Below are 19057 nucleotides of genomic sequence, written 5' to 3' on the forward strand. Positions count from 1 at the left end.
ACCATTCCCAAAGGGGAATTTCTTTTTCTTTTTTTAAAATTACATATCTAAACCTACCATAAAAAGAAAAAAAAGCTTTCATCTGAAGCAGATGTATACCTTTAATAAAAATTAATTGTAATTCTTCTTAAAATGCTAGTTTTAAGTTGATCGGAAGAAAAAATGTGAGTATAAGATTTTAATATCTTTCTTTCATAAGCCATACCCATAACATGTTTATTATTTTCAGTTTGGGTTTCTTTAAGTTGAAATAAGGATTTGAAGACCGTGCAAAGCAATAAGGACAAACTGCTGATAAGTTTTAATGAAAATTTTCCATATATATATTTTGTTGTTGTTGTTGCTGTTGAGAGGGGGAGCGAGTAAGAGAGCACCCACACTTCTACCCACTGATTCATTCCTGCAACGTCCAGGAGCCAGGAACGCAATCCAGACGTCCCATGTGGGAAGCAGCACCCCCTGCCCTTCTCCACTCCTACCCTCACCAGCAGCTGGCCTCCCAGGATTGGCCCTGGTGATATGCTAGACTCATAATTTGGAGCCAGGACTCAAACCCAGACACTCCGATATGGGATGTACTAGTTCTTAACTGCCCTCCCCCTTTTCCTGATGTTTTACACTTATTTCATACATGCCAGATTTTACAGCAGTATGGGTTAGTGTATTGCCTGAAATCATTGCAAAGTTCTCAATTTAGATTTTAGTTTTTAGAAACTTATTTTCTATTTTCTATTGTGCTTATACGTTATTGATTTTGTTAAATTACAGTAATCTTACAAATGGCATAGAGACAAAATAGCTTTTTGTGACAGAAGCTGTCACATTTTAGCATTCATTGAAATCACTTGCACGGCTTATTAAAATGTGTATTCCTGGGCCCTCTGCCCAGCCATCTGGAAGGGAGCCTGAGAGTTGGCACTACTGACTACACCCTAAGCAATGGTTGATGCAGCGTGTTCGTGGCCCACATTTGGAGAAATAATACTTTACTACTTCTTAAAGTTTGTTTTTATTTGAAAGACAGATTTTACAGAGAGAGAAGGAGAAACAGAGAGAGATCTTCCAACTGCTGGTTCATTCCCCAAATGGCCACAATGGCTGGAGCTGAGCCAGTCCGCAGCCAGGAGTCAGGAGCTTCTGCCAGCTCTCTCACATGGGTGCAGGGTCCCAAAGACTTGAGCCATCCTCTGATGCTTTCCAAGGCCATTAGCAGGGAGCTGGATGGAAAGTGGAGCAGTGGAACTCAAACTGGTGCTGAGCACTAAATATAGAATGCAGAGTACAGAATATAGAATGCTGGCACCACCAAGGGAGGATTAGTTTGCTGTGCCTCTATGCCACTGTGCCACCCTGAGAACTAACACTTTATGGCTATGCAGTTCAGTCAATGGAAACACACAAGCAGCTGTCCCAGTACTGGGATGTTCACTGTGCTGCAGGTAGCAGGTTCCAGATTGCCAGAAAAAACGGAAACATTGACTGACCGGAAGTTGGTGGAGTGCAGATCAGTTAAAAGGGCTTCTTCTATGCAACTTTGCTCCTTTTTGCAATTGGACAAACACTGGGAACCCTACTGTATAGCATTCCAGGAAAAGGAAAGTTTGTGGTACATGCTTACCTAGAAATCTTTTTTTTTTTCAATGATTAATTGACTTTTATTTGAAAAACCAGATATACAGAGAGCTGATATAAGAAGAAAGAATTTCTGTCCACTGGTTCACTCCGCAAGTGGCCACAGTAGCTGGAGCTGAGCCCATCTGAAGCCAGGAGTCAGGAGCTTCTTCCAGGTCTCCCACATGGGTGCAGAGTCCCAAGACTTTGGGCCATCCTATACTGCTCTCCCAGGATACGAGCAGGGAAGTGGATGGGAAGTGGAGCAGCCAAGATATAAAATGGTATCCATATGGGATCCCAGTGGTTATAAGGCAGGGAATTAGCCACTAGGCTACTACACTGGGCCCATTACCAATATATCTTAAGTGAAGCTTCTGACTTTCCCACCAGTCTAAATATTGAGGCCAGAAGAGTTATGAGTTGTCCTGAGAAACAAGTGACTGGGCTTACACACTATACCCCAGGCTGTGAAAGGGGGAGGCTAAGAGAGTTCCATGCTAGTATCTTTTGGCTAAGCCGCCTGACCACTCGTAATTACAGCACCTGACTGTGCTAGGACTTGGAAATCAGATGAGCAGCTCCTCTCCTGTTGGAAACGCTGAGAAGTGTGTAGCCAGAGCTGAAGTGGGTAGATGAGAAGTGTGTAGATGTAGAGCCAGGAGTAATATTGGGAGCTGAAAGTTTTTGAACATAGTGGGTCAGGCCCAACATGAGGAAGCAGAGTTGGGGTGACAGACTGCTGATACCGACCCGCAGCATGGCCGGCCAGCTCCTGTGACACAGAGACTGGGGTGTGTGCCAGGATTGGTACTCGTTAATCACAATGTCCCCAGTGTCATCATTAATTTGTCTAACAACGCATTAGTTCTTGAAAGAAGAGAAATGAACTTGGAAGGATTTGGTGCTCAGTATTTCTGCGATGACTCAGCTCCTGCAGCTGGCTAGCATCTCATGATGTGCAGACCTTGACACAATGTGAACGTCCTGTTCTCACCACAAGAACTCCTGAGTAAAGCCCACACACATCAGGTGCTTTCAGAGTGCTTTAGGTAGATAAAGTTATGAAAATGATATTCTGTAGTAAAATTAGTGACCTGGGTACTTTTTTTGGTCCTGATCCATCTCTGCTTCCAGCTTTTTGTTTGTTTCCCCCTGGTGACAGGAAATATCTTCTGATTTTGAGATTCTTTCTTCTGCCTCCTTCATTCTATTTTGGAGACTCTCCACTGTACTTTTAGTTTGCTCCACTGTGTTCTTCATTTCTGATACTTGATTCATTTGATTCATTTCCAATGTGACATATTGCTTGAATTCCTTGAATGCCAGCTTTATGTGCTTCTCATTGTTGATAAGAAGTTTTATAACAGGTGTTTTTAATTCTGTATCCCCCATTTTCTCGATGTATTCCTCAGTGATCTCTGAGGTTGGCAAAGGGTTTTGCTCCTTTGCAGGGGAGTCTTCAGTAATATTCATTGAGCCTTTGTTTCTTCTTTTGCTCTTGGTCATTGTACTTCTGGTTATGAGATTCTCCTTGGGGCAGGTTTCTAAACTGTGTCACCCACAGGTCTGCAGTTCAGTTTTACTTATTGCATATGGTACATGGCTCTTTGTTTGCAGTCCGTTGTGCCACTCCCCCCAGCGAGTTCCAGCTCTGTATTCAAGAATTGAAAGGCACTATTAAGAGACCAAATATAAGAGTTATGGGAGTCCCAGAAGGTGCAGAAAGAGAAGCTGTATTGAATGAAATAATAAGAGAAATTTTCCCTAATCTAGAGAAAGCATTGGGAAGCAGCACCCAGGAGGGGCACAGAACTCCCAACAGGGTTGACCAAAAGCAATCTTCACCAAGACACATGATCATCAAGCTCTCTTCAATAAAACATAAGGAAAAGATTCTTAAATGTGCTCATGAAAAAAAATCAGTTGACATATAAAGGAATGCTAATTAAACTCACAGGAGACCTCTCACAGGAAACTCTACAGGCCAGAAGAGAATGGAGTGACATATTTCAGATTCTAAAAGCAAAAAAATGTCAGTCCAGGATAATGTACTCAGCAAAACGTTCCTTTGTCTTTGACAATGAAATAAAATTCTTCCACAGTAAAGAAAAGTTAAAAGAATTTGCCTCTTCCAAACCTGCCCTACAAAGGATACTTCAAGATGTTCTCTTGACAGAGAAGTGGAATAGCACCCACCAAAACCAAAGGCAAAAGTGAAGAACATCCCAGTAAAATAACAGAAGACTAAATCAATGAACAACCCATTGCTAAAATGACTGGACCAAATTACCATGCATTCATACTAAACCTGAATGTAAATGGCTTAAACTCATCAAAATTAGTGACCTGGGATTGAAACAATAAACCGAGTACAGTTCTTTACCCTTTAGAAATATTTATTTTTCCTTGTTTATCCTTATAGTATCACTATATTAAATAAGTCGTTGTGTTCGCCATGTATGGTTCTTAAAAACTTAGATGTGTATTAATTTTACAGCCTGTTTCCCTGTTATTATTTATCTATTTCTAGATCAGTATGCCCTAAAATGCTATACAGGGAAGCAGTTTTAAATTTTATATGCTTGCTTATTTATTTGAGAGGCAAGAATGGGGCTGAGGTACAGGGGAGAAACAGGTAGACAGAGAGTAGTGGCTCCCATTCTGAGGCTGGTGCTATGCCCAAGTCCATATGGGCATCAATTTGAGTCCTGGCAGCTCCACTTCCCATCTAGCTCCCTGCTTGTGGCCTGGGAAAGCAGTTGAGAGCGGGCCAAAACCTTGGGACCCTGCACCTGCATGGGAGATCTAGAAAAAGCTCTGGGCTCCTGGCTTCAGATGGGCTCAGCTCCAGCCATTGTGGCCAGTTGGGGAGTACACCCCAACTTCCCATCAGATGGAAGATTTTTCTGTCTCTCCTTCTCTCTCTGTAATTCTGCCATTTCAAATTAAAGAAAGAGAAAGAGCTCCTGTCCGCAGTGGTTGAAGCTGGGCCAGACCAAAGTCAAGTCAAACCTAGCCCCACAGTGATTCCTAACTCACCCAGAGTAGAGGCCAAAGTCCTGGTGATGGATTCTCTTGATCTGTTCCCTGCTTGTCTCCCAGCTCTCTGCCTGCTCCACCCTAGCTCGTTGGTGAATCCTGCAGCAAAACAGGCACGTCCCCATCCCCTGCCTGTGGCACTTGCCGCTCTCAGCCTGGCATGCTCCCTCACAGGTGTCCTCATGGCTCAAACCTCATTCAAGACTTTGCCCAGGGCCACCTTCTTCAAGAGGCCTTTCTCACCAACTCCATTTCATCACTCCTTCTGCCTCCCCTCCGCTTCCTCTTTGTTATTTTTTCTCCTGAACACTTCACATCTTTTTCTTTAAAAAAAAAAAACCTATTTCTTCTTATTATTAATAATAATATAATAATAATAATAAAGCTAAATATAGAAGTGTATAGGGAGATCTTCCACCTGTTGGCTCACTCCCTAAATGCCTCAACAGTGCAGGCTGTCCAGGCTGAATCTAGAAGCCCAGAACCGCATCCCAGTCTCATACTTGGGTGGCAGGGACCCAAGCACTTGCTGTCTTCCTCTGCCTTCCCAGGTGCATTAGCAAAGAGCCATACTAGAAGTGGAGCATCCAGGACTTCAAGCTGTGTCCTCAAGCAGGATGCTGATGTTGCAGGCAGTGCCTCAACCCACTGTGTCACAATACCAGCCTCTCCATCTTCTTTTAGATTTATTTTTTTTTTATTTTATTTGAAAGGCAGATTTTTATAAAGAGAAGGCAAGATAGAGATTTTCTGCTTCATGGTTAACTCCCCAAATGACCATAACAGCTGGGGCTGAAATGATCTGAAGCCAGGAACCAAGAGCTTCTTCTGGGTCTCCCACATGGGTGCAGGGGCCCAAGGACTTGAGCCATCCTCCACAGCTTTCCCAGGCCATAAGCAGGGAGCTAGATCAGAAGTGGAGCAGCTGCGACACAAAACAATGCCCACATGGGATGCCAGTGCTTGCAAGTAGAGATCAGCATGCTACATCGCTGTGCTGGCTCCAAGCCCTTCTGTCTTCTAATCATCTATTTATTTGCTTACTTCATTCTTATCTGTTCCTCACCACCATCGTCACGCGCATACAAGCTTGTGAAGGGTGAAATGTTTGCTTTGCTGTTTGCTTGATACCAGCACCTAAAATTGGGCCTGGTGCTCAGTCAATGCTTATGAAATGAGTAATAACGCAGTGTATTTTCTCGTAAGTATTAAATCATTTACTCTTATTAAATGTTCAGCTTATTTTTCAGACATGTGTATGTGCTGGTGAACAATACTGCTATCTAATTTAATCCCTTTCTTTTTCCAATGACTTCTTGAGTCACCTTTCCAGAATGAACATATTGCCAAGAGGAGTTTCTTCCACCATTCATAACTGTGTCGATGCTGCTGTGCCATTAGTGGCTTGCATCTCTTCTTTATCTTTGCCAGTTTCATAGGTATGCTTTGTAGTCATTTTCAATTTGCAGGTCTAACTTTTAAATGCGATTGCTTGTATGTCCTTCAGTTTAGCTTCTGGTGTGAATTACCTTATTAGATTCCTGGTTTAATTTTTTAGAAGACAGATGCTTTGGTTGCCATTTATTTATCCCTCTTCTTTTTTTGGAGGGGTCAGCCGTATTCATCTCTGTTGTCATTTGTTAGAAGCTTGCTTCCGTGCTACCGTTCTCCTTCACTCTGCTGGCGGGTAGAACTAAATTCTGATGTGTCTTCTTCTCCACAGCTGTGGACTATTGTGCGTCGGAGGATCATGGCTGTGAACATGAGTGTGTCAATGCTGATAGCTCCTATGTTTGCCGGTGCCGTGAAGGATTTGCTCTTAACCCAGACCAAAAAACGTGCACAAGTAAGTTACTCATCCGTATCCAATAGGGGCAACTGTGGCCAGGGAGCTCAAAGCCAAAGTGGAACACTTGACCATGACCTAGGTGTCTGGGGACTTCTCACAGTCTTCTACCAGGCTTGCTTGACTTGCCCGAAGGTTACAGCCCACTTTGCTTCAATGCCACCATCACCCAAGGTGTCAGCTCTGGGTCTCGGTGGGAGACCAAGGGCAAATGTGTGCTTCCAACACCCGGTGAGCATGCTACCCTACTTCATTCTGACTTGGCCTGACTGTACCTTTTGTCCTAACAGGGCTTGGAGAATATTTTCCTTGAAGCTCTGTGGCTTGTGGGCTACATCTTTGACTTCTCACAAATATCAGAAAACCACTGCACTGAAAAGAATTGGGCATGCTTTCTTTTGGGTGGGGTAGGGATAGGTGGATAGTTTGTAGATATCTGCTTGTTTTTGAGCTATAAAGAGCCTGCCTTCTCACTGCCTGTAGGGACATGCAGGAGCCAGATCTAGAAGAGGACTTATAAAGGAAAGAGGATGCTAGGGACACATAGAAAGCTGGAGTCGGGAGCTGCCACAGTGCTGTATCACATTAATACTCTGCCTGCAAGTGCCAGCATCCCACATGGGCACCAGTTTGTATCCTGGCTGATCCATGCTTGTGGCCTAGGAAAGCCACAAAAGGATGGCTCAAGTCCTTGGGTCCCTCCACCCATGTGGGGGACCTAGAAGAAGCTCCTAGCTCCTAGCTTCAGATAGGCTCAGTTCCAGCTGTGGGGGCCATTTGGGGAGTGAATCAGCAGATGGAAGACATCTCTCTCTGTCTCTCCTCTTCCTATAAAAACCTGCCTTTCAAATAAAATAAATCTTTTTAAAAAATGAAGAAAGCTTAAGGTGAAACTGCCCTTGTGAGAACACAGACTCTCTAGGGTGCTCCTGATCTGTGGCAAGCCTTGAGAAACAGGGCCCAGTTAAAAGGACAGATGTGACCCTGGCCACTCCCAGTTAAGGCAGCCATCCTGTTAGCAGTGACCAAGGCCTCCCATCAGCCTCTAGCCAAGTCAACTTGCTGCTGCGATGATGTTGAGAGATTTACTAAAGGGCGAGGGAGGGGCGGTGGGAAAGGAAGGGAAGAAAAATTCCACTACTTATAAACTTGGAAAGAATTTTAAAAATTAGAAGAAACATAATTACTTAATTTCCTGTTTCCATTTTTAGCCAAAAAATAATGTAATTTGTAAGTGTGAAGTTATTGCCCAAAAGGGTAGTCTAATGAGTATAAATATAATGAAATGAGACTAGTGTATTGTTAAACCAAAATGTACATCATTTGAGTTTTATGTTCCTGAGTAGGTGATGTAATGTAAAACAAGTGAGGACTATTCAAAACATCTTTTCTAACCATTTCTTATCCCAAAGTCACCCATCCAAATCTACATATTTTCTGCATAGGGGAAGGGTGGAAATTTGCAAAAACAGTCCATTTGTAAAGCATTGCAGGATTTTTTTCGAAGATTAGATTTTACTGGAAAGGCAGATTTACAACGGGAAGGAGAGATAGACCAAGACCCTCCATTCACTGACTCACTCCCAGGAGGCCTCAATGGCTGGAGCTGAGTTGATCCAAAGCCAGGAGCCAGGAGCTTCCTCCAGGTCTCCCACTCTCCTGCTTTCCCAGGCCACAAGCAGGGAGCTGGATGGAAAGTGGAGCATCTGGGACATGAAGTGGCAACCATTTGGGGTGTGGTGCTTGCAGGCAGTAGATTAGGCGGATGAGCTATCACAAGGCAGTTTCTTCATTGTAGTAAGATATGCGTATCTAGAATTTTCCATTGGGAGCAATTCTCTAGGTATACAATTGTGTGGCGTTAAGCCCATTCACACAGCAGTGTAACCATCACTACTGTCCTCTTTAGACCTTTTTAGCATCCCACATGAACCCGTATAGCCACTAAGCACTAACTCCCTCCGCCTCTCCCCCACACTCGCCCCTCAGCTCCTAGTAACTGCTGCCTTGCTTCCTGTCTTTATTAATTTCAGTCTCCCAGGTACCTCCTAGAAGTGGGAATCAGACTGTATTTTTTCCTCTTGTGACACCTAGCCTGAGGTCTTCCAAACTGATCCATGCTAGAGCAGGTGCAAGGATTTGCTTCCTTTTGAGAGGCTGAGTAATAGTCCGTCCCCAGTGTCTGCCACGTCGTACTCTTCATGGACACATTGGCTGCTCCTGCCTTCCAGAAGTTGGGACGGCACCTCTGTGAACTGGGGTCTGTGAGTATTGTCGAGTGCCTGCTTTCAGTTCTTTGTGATGTATACCTAAAAGTAGAATGGCTGGGTTGCAGGCTGGCGAGACTTTGTGAGGTCTGATTGGAAACCTTTACACTTACGGCGCTCTGAGCTGTGCGTGGTCTTTTTACCAGACAGGTCAATAGAGAATTTCAGATCTTTGTAGGGGATTTGTGTCTCTGGTACCAAAGAGACCGCATTTCGTGTCTCAAGCTCAGTCATCTAATGCCTGTCCTGATGAGTAAAGGCAACGTGAGACATACTGTTGTCAATATGTTGCTATTTATTACTTACTGCCTTAAGATTGTAACATATATTATTTTTCAGATTCCATTGATAACTGAGTTGGCATTTCCACTTTATTTTTTTTAAAGATTTATTTTTTATTGGAAAGTCAGATATACAGAGAGGAGAAGAGACAGAGAGGAAGATCTTCCGTCTGATGATTCACTCCCCAAGTGAGCACAACGGCCGATGCTATGCTGATCCGAAGCCAGGATCCAGGAACTTCTTCCGGGTCTCCGACGTGGGTACAGGGTCCCAAAGCTTTGAGCCGTCCTCAACTGCTTTCCCAGGCCACAAGCAGGGAGCTGGATGGGAAATGGAGCTGCCGGGACTAGAACCGGCGCCCGTATGGGATCCTGGTGCGTTCAAGGTGAGGGCCTTAGCCGCTAGGCCACGCACTGGGCCCTCCACTTTATTTTTAAATGAGAAGGTTATACACAGAGTAAGGCACTGAGTGAGTGTTTATTTGGTGCTCACATTAAAAGGGAACCACATGTAAAGAATTGTATACTGAATCAGCGACAGGAGAATGAGAAGATATGGATCCTTAGACTTCCTGGCCAGGACGTAGTTTGACAGCTGAGTCACACTACTGAGCTACAGCCTGTGGTATGAGGGGACTTGAAAAATGTTCACAGAGTGACCAACATGGTGGCTTTACGGGTTAAGCTGCTGCTTACATTACCAGTATCCCATATGAGCACTTGTTAGAACTTACTGCTTCATCTGCTATCCAGCTCCCTGATGAAGTGCCTATGAAGACAGTGGAGGAAGGCCCAAGTGTTGGGCCCCAAACCCACATGGAAGACCCGGATGAAGCTCCTGGCCCCTGGCTTCAGTCTGGCCCTTTCCTAACTGTTGCGGTCAGTTGTGGAGAGAACCAGAAGATGGAAAAATCTCTTTCTCTGTAACTCTGCCTTACAAGTCAAATAAATAAACTTTAGAAGTATTAAATTTAATTTAGAAATAAGGTTATTTTGATAAATAACCTTAAAAATTGGAATCCATGCATAATTTTTTATAATATACACTTTCCATGACCTTGTGTTAATTTAAAAACTTTTTGTATCAAAATTAAATGTATCTTTTTATAAGACACAGAGTGCTTACATTTAAATTGATCTTATGATTGCATTTCCATGAACTTTTTGAAATTCCTGCAATTGCCACTTGGCCAATGAATCAAAAGACTCTCAAAAGAGGACTTGAAGTTTAGCCTGGATTTTTTTCTTTTAAGATTTATTTGTTTGGGCCCGGTGCGATGGCGCAGTGGTTAAGGTCCTCACCTTGCAGGCCCGGGATCCCATATGGGCACCGGTTCTAATCCTGGAGGCCCCACTTCCCTTCCAGCTCCCTGCCTGTGGCCTGGGAAAGCAGTCGAGGACGGCCCAAAGCTTTGGGACCCTGCACCCGCGTGGGAGACCCGGAAGAGGCTCCTGGCTTCGGATCGGCATAGTATCGGCCGTTGTGCTCACTTGGGGTGAATCATCGGACGGAAGATCTTCCTCTCTGTCTCTCCTCTCTGTATATCCGCCTTACCAATAAAAAAATAATAAAAATAAAAATTTTTTTTAAAAAAAGATTTATTTGTTTTTACTGGAAAATCAGATTTACAAAGAGACAGAGACAGAAAGATTTTCTATCTGCTGTTTCACTTCCCAAAGTGGCCACAATAGTCAGAGCTGAACTGATCTGAAGCCAGGAGATTCTTCTGGATCTCCCATGCGGGTACAGAGTCCCAAACCTTTGAGCCACTGTCTCCTGCTTTCCCAGTCCACAAGCAGGGAGCTGGGAGGGAAGTGGAGCAGCCAGGACACAAACCGAGGCCCATAAGGAATGCCAAGGTATTGGTAGTAGAGAACTAGTCAATTGAGCCATTGTCCCAGGCCCCTTCTGCCTAGCTCGTCCCACACTTTGTTCCACAGTGCCCCCGCTGTGCCACTGTGCAGCCTGCCCTGTAATACATCTCCCACCAGGCTCCCACTGTACTGCACAAAAGTTCATTCCCCTTTGGAAAGCTCCGACTCCTAGAAAGCGATTCCCTAGACTGAGCTGAGCTCTGATTCTGTGCATTTAAGAGACCAGCAGAGCTAATTAAACTTCTGGTATTCTTTGTGGTCACTGAAGATGAGTCATATCAGACTCACTGATTTCACACCAGGGATTAACCAGGCATGGAAAACATGGTGGCAATCATCTTGACTTCCGTGGGCATTTGACCAGTTTGCTGAAGAAAGCTCCTTGCCTTGCAGATCCAACAGGAGAAATGTGTGCTGAATACAAGAATGCTCGCAGGGGGTTGTAATTGGCTCAGAGTCCCTGTCCAGAGGAGTACCATGGCGGAACTGAATCCTTCAGGGAGGGGCTTGTAAATATCCTGGTGGGAGAAGCCTTCAGGCAGTGCATGAGAACTGCCTTGCATTCCTCACCACTCCATGGTGTTGTCGTGTTTTTATGTTGCTTGTTGTTTTTGCTTTTGCTGTCCGCTGTTTGTACACCTTAGGCTTTCCAACATATTCCATCAAGATTCATACCAGGAACCATTTGTTCATTAAACAAGTGTTTGGGATGCAGCTGCAACTCTGTGCCAGGGTAGAATGGGAGAATGCAGTGCACAGCAGTAAATCAAGCAAAAATTCAGTGCTTGAAGCTCACATGCTACCGAGTCAGGGTAAGAGAAGATGACAGGTGTCAACAAGGATGACTTCAGATCCAAGACCTTAAGAAAGCGAGATGGAAAAGGGCAAAGACCCAGAGGGAGCAACTGTGAAGCTGGCACCCGGAGGAATAGCGAGGAAGGCTCTAGGCATTGAGTAGCATGAGAGGCTGTGATGGTGCCACTGTGGTCACTAGAGCAGAGACCCTGCCCTGTCGTCCACTTGTTCCTGGTTCTTCACGTCTAGGTAGAGGCAGCAGGCTCAGTTGTTGCTCTACATTCATTTTGTTGATGACCTGTATTTTGATTTTGGTGTATAGACATCTGAAATTATACTTACGTATTATTCTCAGTAACGTCCCTAATTATTTTCTTCTCCTAATCTCTGGGCATCTCCCACACTGTTCCTTCTTTGATATTATTTCTGCTATTTTCCATGGCAACTGCTTTCACAATATGTGTGTATTTTTTGCACTTTTTCTGATTTTAAAGGTGACAGAGCTTCATCTTGGAAAACTGGTCTGTTAGAAATAAAATTGTGGGACCCAGCGCAGTGGCCTAGCAGCTGAGGTCCTCGTCTTGAATGCACCGGGATCCCATATGGGCACCAGTTCTAATCCCGGTAGCTCTGCTTCCCATCCATCTCCCTGCTTGTGGCTTGGGAAAGCAGTTGAGGATGGCCCAAAGCCTTGGGACCCTGTACCCATGTAGAAGATTTGGAAGAAGCTCCTGTCTTCTGGCTTTGGATCAGCACAATATCGGCCATTGAGGTCACTTGGGGAGTGAATCATCAGACAGCAGATCTTTCTCTCTGTCTCTCCTCTCTGTATATCTGCCTTTCCAATAAAAATAAATAAATCTTTTCTTAAAAAAAAAAAAAAGAAAATTGTGGGATGAGCCTGACACATTGGCTGAGTGGCTAAATCCTCACCTTGCATCCTCCAGGATCCCAAATGAGTGCCGATTTGTATCCTGGCTATTGTACTTCCTAGCCAGCACCCTGATTGTGGCCTGGTAAGCAATCAAGGGCGGCCCAAAAGCCTTGGGACCCTGCTCTCATGTGGGAGACCCGGAAGAAGCTCCTGGCTCCTGGCTCCTGGCTCCTAGCGTAGTATGGCTCAGCTCTGGCCATGGGAATGAAACAGCAGATGGAAAATCTTTCTCTCTTTGTCTCTTTTTCTCTGTAAATCTGATTTTCTAATAAAAATAAATAAAGATTGAAGGCTAAATGTGAAAACAAAGCATAATCCCTGACCCTAGACAAGATCCTGTCCTGTTGGGTGAAAATTGATGTAAAGAACATTATTAGATCAATTGAGAAGATTGAAATAAGAGTAAGAGATTTTTAAAAAGTGTATCAGTGTACATTTATGAAGTGTATAAATTATTGTGGTTATGTAAGAGAATAGCTCTCTCTTTTTTGAAAGGAATATCCTTCTGCCTTAGGGAGCTCATGGAGTCCTTAAAGGATAAAGAATCAGGGTGGAGACAATTCAGATAGTTATTATAATCTCAGATAATTCAGAGAGATGACCAAATAATCAAGAAAAATGGGATGAAATGTTAGCAATTAGGTAACTGAGTAAAAAGTATGTAGGTGTCTCTTGTACTGTTATTACGTGTGTAACTTTTTGTAAGTTTGAAATAGTTTCCAAATGACAGTTCTGAGTGCCTTTGTATGTGATTATGGCTAATACAGTAATTTTTAAAGAGTCCTGGTCTTTTAAAGATACATTATGAAATATGGGTAAAATGACATCATGTCTGGGGTTTGTTTCAAAGTAATATGGGATGTTAATTTGGAGGGTGAGGGTATTGAAGAAAGAACAGCTGTGGATTGACTCTTGAATCTACACATGAATTCCTTCCTCTGTCCATTTCTGTAGTTTGAAATTTCCATGACTGTGGAGTGGGATGGATCAGCGTCCTATTGTTTTTCCTTTCAAGGATATGGCATGCTTTTCTCTTTCTTGGTTTCTCTCTTCGTGGACCCCTAAACCTCTCATTTCTTCATTATGAAAATTATATACGCAACACAAGTATGTTCCTTAAAACAATAAAAACCCTCAGCAACACAAAGACTTCTTTTAAGGCCCCAGCAACAGCCACTTTCATGTCAAGTGATTTAGCTAATGCCTCCAACCTTCACTACAACAAAATAGTTCACGCAGACCCTCTAATCAGAAAGTCCCTTTCCATACTGAAAGACAGCTGTGGAAGCGAAACTCCATTAAAAGTTCCTTGAAGCACCTTCTCCTCTAATACCTTTAGTTCGCATATCCTAAGAGGTTGTATTCTCTGCTGATTGAAACCCTGAGAAGCAAGGTTTGAACCTATGCACCTGAGTGCAGTGTGGCGCCCAAGGAGGCATCTGGATCTGAGGAAGCTGATGCCTCTTACTCCTGGGTCTGATTCTGCATCCTATTGAGGAGTTGAGGTGGTTTGGAGTTTGGTTTGGGGACAGCTCATTTATTCGCATCCCTTCAATGAAACACTCCATGCTCTCTCTCCCATCTGGCAAGCAGCAGCCAGCGGGCCTAAACCAAGTCAAGGAAGGCATGTTCACAGATTAATTTCTGGCAGCGAAACATGGTGACATGTCAAGAAGGTTCCAGTTCCTGGGGCTCTGGCCATTTCCCTAAACCTCGAAACAGCTCCAGTGACAGATGTCTTCATGTCAGACAAGTCTTGGAACAGCTTTGGCCTCCTCTCGTGTTCAGGAAACAGTTGAGACTGCCAGTCCCTTGGTTCTCGTGGGCTAGCTTTCTCGTTCTGTTCCGCATTCCCAGGCTTTTCTTTCTTCACAGAGATAGACTACTGTGCCTCCTCGACTCACGGGTGTCAGCATGAGTGTGTCAACACAGAGCACTCCTACTCCTGCCGCTGCCTGAGGGGCTTCACCCTGAACCCCGACAAGAAGACCTGTCGCCGTGAGTGTTGCTGGGCACTGGGAGGCCCGGTCCTACTAAGAGCTCCTCCAGCAGCCCTTCCTGTCCTTGCACGTCACAGCCCAGAGGGATTTGGGTTTCCCAGCATTCATCTGTTGTTGGCTGTATCTTTTAACTCCCTGGAGCCTGCGAGTGGGCATGATTTGGGTTATCTTAGGGTGTATTCTGATGATGAGTTTTCCAGGTTGAGTAGATTGGATCTGACCAGACAGTGACCGAACAAAGTCAAAGCCCGTCCACATTGAGGTGCTCCCACCTGTCTTAAATGAAGGTGTCTTCTCCTTTGCCCCAGGATGTGGGCTTGGGATTTTGAATCAGCAAAGGTGGGGTCCTGTAGACATGAGGCAAAACAGACTGATCATGTCCATCGTGCAAGATCAGACACTTGGGGATGTTCAGAGCAGGGAGATAGTAGCTTTGTCATTTTGGATAGAAACGAAGAACAAAAATAAGATTCTGGGGGAGACCCCAGCACATTCATGAGCACAGGGGTCAGCAAAAGGATACTGAGGATGTGCTGGGTAGACCAGATGCTTGCACCTGGCCCATCAAAGAGCCTAGCCAGACCTGCAGAGCAGGGACCCTCAGAAGGATGCGTCTAATCCAGATTGTTCCTGAGATTACTACCAGAATGGGAGGCCCACCACACAACAGAGATGCTGAATGAGTGCCAGGTCTACATCAGTGCACTGTGTGCTGTGTGGATAAATGAGTCCCTGGGAGATGCAGCAGCTGGGAGAAGCTGCAGCTGCGATGTGAGCTCTTCCGTCTTTTTAGAAACGTTGCCTTTCGGCATGAAAGGTGTGATTTTTTTTTTAAAAAGGTGGTGTTCCCCTCATGCATCTGCAGTCAGGCTGCCAATGTCCATCACAGAACTTTCTGGAATGTCCATCTAGGGATGCATTATCCTACACATTCCTTCTTCCTGGTGATGTGTTGGACAGCAAGGATGAGCTTGGCAGGCCCAAGTTCTGGAAGGTTTCGCTGTGTATGTATTTACACAAGTACAGTGGGCAGCATCACTGGACCCTGTCCCTGTTGAGAGCACAGATGACCTGGCCAGCTCTTTCTAATAAGTGCAGTGGTGGAGGGTTGCAGAGCTGCTGTTTTGAAACCAACTTTCTCCTGGAAAAGATCCTTCCCTCCACCTCGCCTGCATGTACACCCTGGAGACACTCGAGCATTCAGTGGGAATTTGAATGGAGAGCATTCAGAATGTGCAAAGAATTCGATGGGATAGTTTCTTAGGGACCACACATGCCTAGAGGGTGTGGGAGGGCTGGCTTTCCTGGCATGCTCACTCCCCTCCCTGCTATTTGCACCTCTTCCTAGGGGTGAGTATGTCAGGGCTGACCACACCCTCAGAGAATCTCTCACAGGTGGGCTCATATTGTGGACCCAAAGCTCTTTGGTGAGGGGATCATGAGCTCTGACTCAACTGGGACCCTTGTCCTGGTTGCAAGCTTTCCTGTGAGTTCCTGGGGGTATGTGCGTGGGAGGGGAGGAGTGTGTGAAGGCATCAACACAGGCATATGGCCATGGGCAGAGGAGAATTGGCTGGAAGCTCTGCATCTCTTAGCAACTGTCGGAGATCGTCTGGTCCTGTGACCACTCCCTCCCTCCACACCCTGCCTGCTGAGATGCTTGGGAGAAGCAGCTGGGCAAGACTGGGATTGTCAGCAAGGGAGGAGGAGGGGCCAAGCCCACAGGAACGAGTGATTTGGGCCAGCAAGAACTGGCTCACCCCTGGGGCAGTTGCAGGCTGTGATGTCAGTGGTCCTTGCTCCATTTTCTCGTTAGCCAGGTGCCCCATATTTTCATCCAAGACAAAGCTAGTATCCTCATCAGCCCTTTTCCCCCAGCCTTGCTGCCACATGGCCACGGCCTTTACTGCGAGACCCGCCCTTGGCTCCCGCAGGCAGAGTTCCAGAGCTGCCACTGCCTTGAAGAAGTGCACGCCTGCTTGGCGGCTATGGCCGACAGCTGGGAGTGGAAGGGAGTGCTCTCGGCTCTCTGCAGCATTGCGCTTCAGAGGAAAGAGAGAGGAGTTGGGCTTCAAGGCTGGAATTTGTGATGGGATGTCAGGTCTCCAGTGACTTGAGCGTTGCCATCCTTAAGCTCAGGGTAGCACCGTTTGCATTTAATGAGAAGTAAATGGATGCTGAGTGTGGGCTTATCTCCAAATCTAAGAAGCAGTTATTTTTCCTAAGAGATTTGATGTATCTAGTTAAAGTAGACGTTAAAAAGCTCAGTCCAGAATTCTCCGGAAGACTCTGAGCTGGCATGGGGCCTTTCTCTTCACCTGGGCTTGGGTTTTCCTCCTGGACTGTGCCATCATGGGGTTGGAGATGGGAGTAGTTGTGGCCACAAGGCCAAACACAGACTCCTGGGCTGGCCTGTCTGTCTAGGTGGGGCCCCAGGAACAAATCAGTCATGGGAGTGACCCCGCCAGCTGTAGCAAGATGCTGCAGAAATGTGATGGCCTTCTTGGTGTTGCTTTTTGGACTGCCCTGGATGGCAGGAAGAAGAAAAATAATGTGGTCTGCAGCCACAGAAGTCAGTCCAGGGAGGGAGGCAGTCGTGAGGACCTCATACAAACCAGAAATGCCAGGGAGCCACTGATTGTGATTGATGAATGCTGTCTGGCTCTGGAAAAGCATGCTTTGTTTTCACATGTGTCACCTCATGGCTGCAAAGTGGCTGCTGCAGCACCCGGCATCACATCTTCACACTCCTAGACTCAAAAGGCAGAAAGGAGAGAGGGTAGAAATAGGCATTCTCTCTGTAGGCACTTTTTGTCTTTTCCTTGGAATGGCCAGTGCACTTTAGCAAGATCTAGGGCCTGTCCCCATTCCTAAAGACCAAGTTCTTACAAAGAGGAGCATGTTTGCCAGGCTGACTTAGCTCAGCCATGATTCATGCCTTGGAGGTTGTGGGATAATGCTTGTTGGCAAGACAACCAACAGTGCCTGCCACATCCTCGGGAAACGAACAATGGTGTGCAGTGAAACAGCTCCAGCCCAGCCAGTGAGGTCATGACGGCCTTTCCCTCCCCTGAAACCTCCACAAGCTCACTGGGCTCGCTGTCACAGTTCCCGTATCCCCTGCAGCCTGTTTGCATGTGGGGTTTTACATTTCCTACCAGGAAACCAATCACTCACCAGCTACTGATTGTGCTGCAGCTCCCGTCTGCTGGCAGATGATGGGGGCGAGGGAACTGGCCGTAGGGAGCTGTGTCACCTCCCGTTGCATGATTCCGATGCTGCCATGCTCTCCCCAAGAACAAGCAAACCCTCTTCCCTGGAACTGCCATTTCCTGACTTCCCAAGTAGCTGGGTCTTTTGCAAGAGGAGATTTTGTTTATTCTGCCTCCTGCTGTCCGAGGTCACTGTCGAGGTTGCTCTAGACGGAAGCTCCCCCATGACCAGCTGGAGGAAGAGACAAAGCTGAGCTTTGCCAATTTTCTAGAAGGACAGCCTTGCCATGGACTCTGTCTGTTATCAGTAGAGTCTCCACTTGATCTTTGGCCATACCAGAGAGAAAGGACCAATGTTGGGAGAATCCACAGGGATATATCTGGGGTGTCTTCCAGACCAGCTCCCTGAGGACAGCGGCTGATTTCTCTGGGTTCTGCAGAGCATCTTGGATTACTGAAATTCACCTGCCTCTCCCCATTCCCTGTAAAGGCAGTTTTCCGTTCTCCCGGTCCCCGCCACCTATCCAGAGCCTCCACTGCCCTGTCTTGTAGTGTGCAAGGGCCAGCCCCATCTGTGTCCTCCCCTTGCAGTCCCCTCAGCTCCTGGCACCGCCCACATGTGGCCCCTGGCTCTCATGCCCTGCCTTTGTGTGGCCTTCCAAACCCTCCCTCAATCCCTCTGGCGCCCTTCACTTGTGCACTTCTGCTCCCATCAAGGCCATCATCACATCTTCGGCAAAGACACCAACCTCAAGTCCCTAAGACTCAGGGGCTGGCCTCTATCCCCACTCTGTGCCGTCTTACTGTGGCCAGGGGCCTGAACCCCTCCAGGGCAGTCACCTTGACCTTGCCTTTGTCGAGCTCCGGGCCAGCTTGGTGATGTCACCATCAGTGGATGGATGGTAGCTCCTGCCTTGCCCAGAGCGAGCAGCTCCCTGTAGCTCCCTCAGCATGGCTCCTGGGAAAAGCTGCATGTCTAAGGAGCGGGTACCCTCTCTCCCCTTAGGGATCAACTACTGCGCCCTGAACAAGCCCAGCTGTGAACATGAATGTGTCAACACAGAGGAGAGCTACTACTGCCGCTGCCGCCGGGGCTACAGCCTGGACCCCAACGGCAAGACCTGCAGCCGTGAGTATGCAACCTGGGCAGGGACCTTGGGCCAAAGGGAGGCGAGCCACACACAGCACCTGCTC

General features: G+C 46.2%; 1 protein-coding gene across 1 annotated transcript in view; it reads left to right on the forward strand.

The window, feature by feature from the left end:
- MATN2 (matrilin 2) overlaps positions 1-19057 on the forward strand; it is a 102081-nt gene that overhangs the window by 52304 nt on the left and 30720 nt on the right. Inside the window, exons 8-10 of the mRNA XM_040972693.1 lie at positions 6362-6499; positions 14527-14649; positions 18870-18992. Of these exons, the coding sequence (XP_040828627.1) occupies positions 6362-6499; positions 14527-14649; positions 18870-18992 (384 nt within the window). The remainder of the gene's footprint in view (positions 1-6361; positions 6500-14526; positions 14650-18869; positions 18993-19057) is intronic.

The sequence above is a fragment of the Ochotona curzoniae genome, unplaced genomic scaffold, assembly GCF_017591425.1.
Source record: "Ochotona curzoniae isolate NIBS_2020 unplaced genomic scaffold, NIBS_Ocur_1.0 contig_2318, whole genome shotgun sequence".
Lineage (NCBI taxonomy): Eukaryota > Metazoa > Chordata > Mammalia > Lagomorpha > Ochotonidae > Ochotona > Ochotona curzoniae.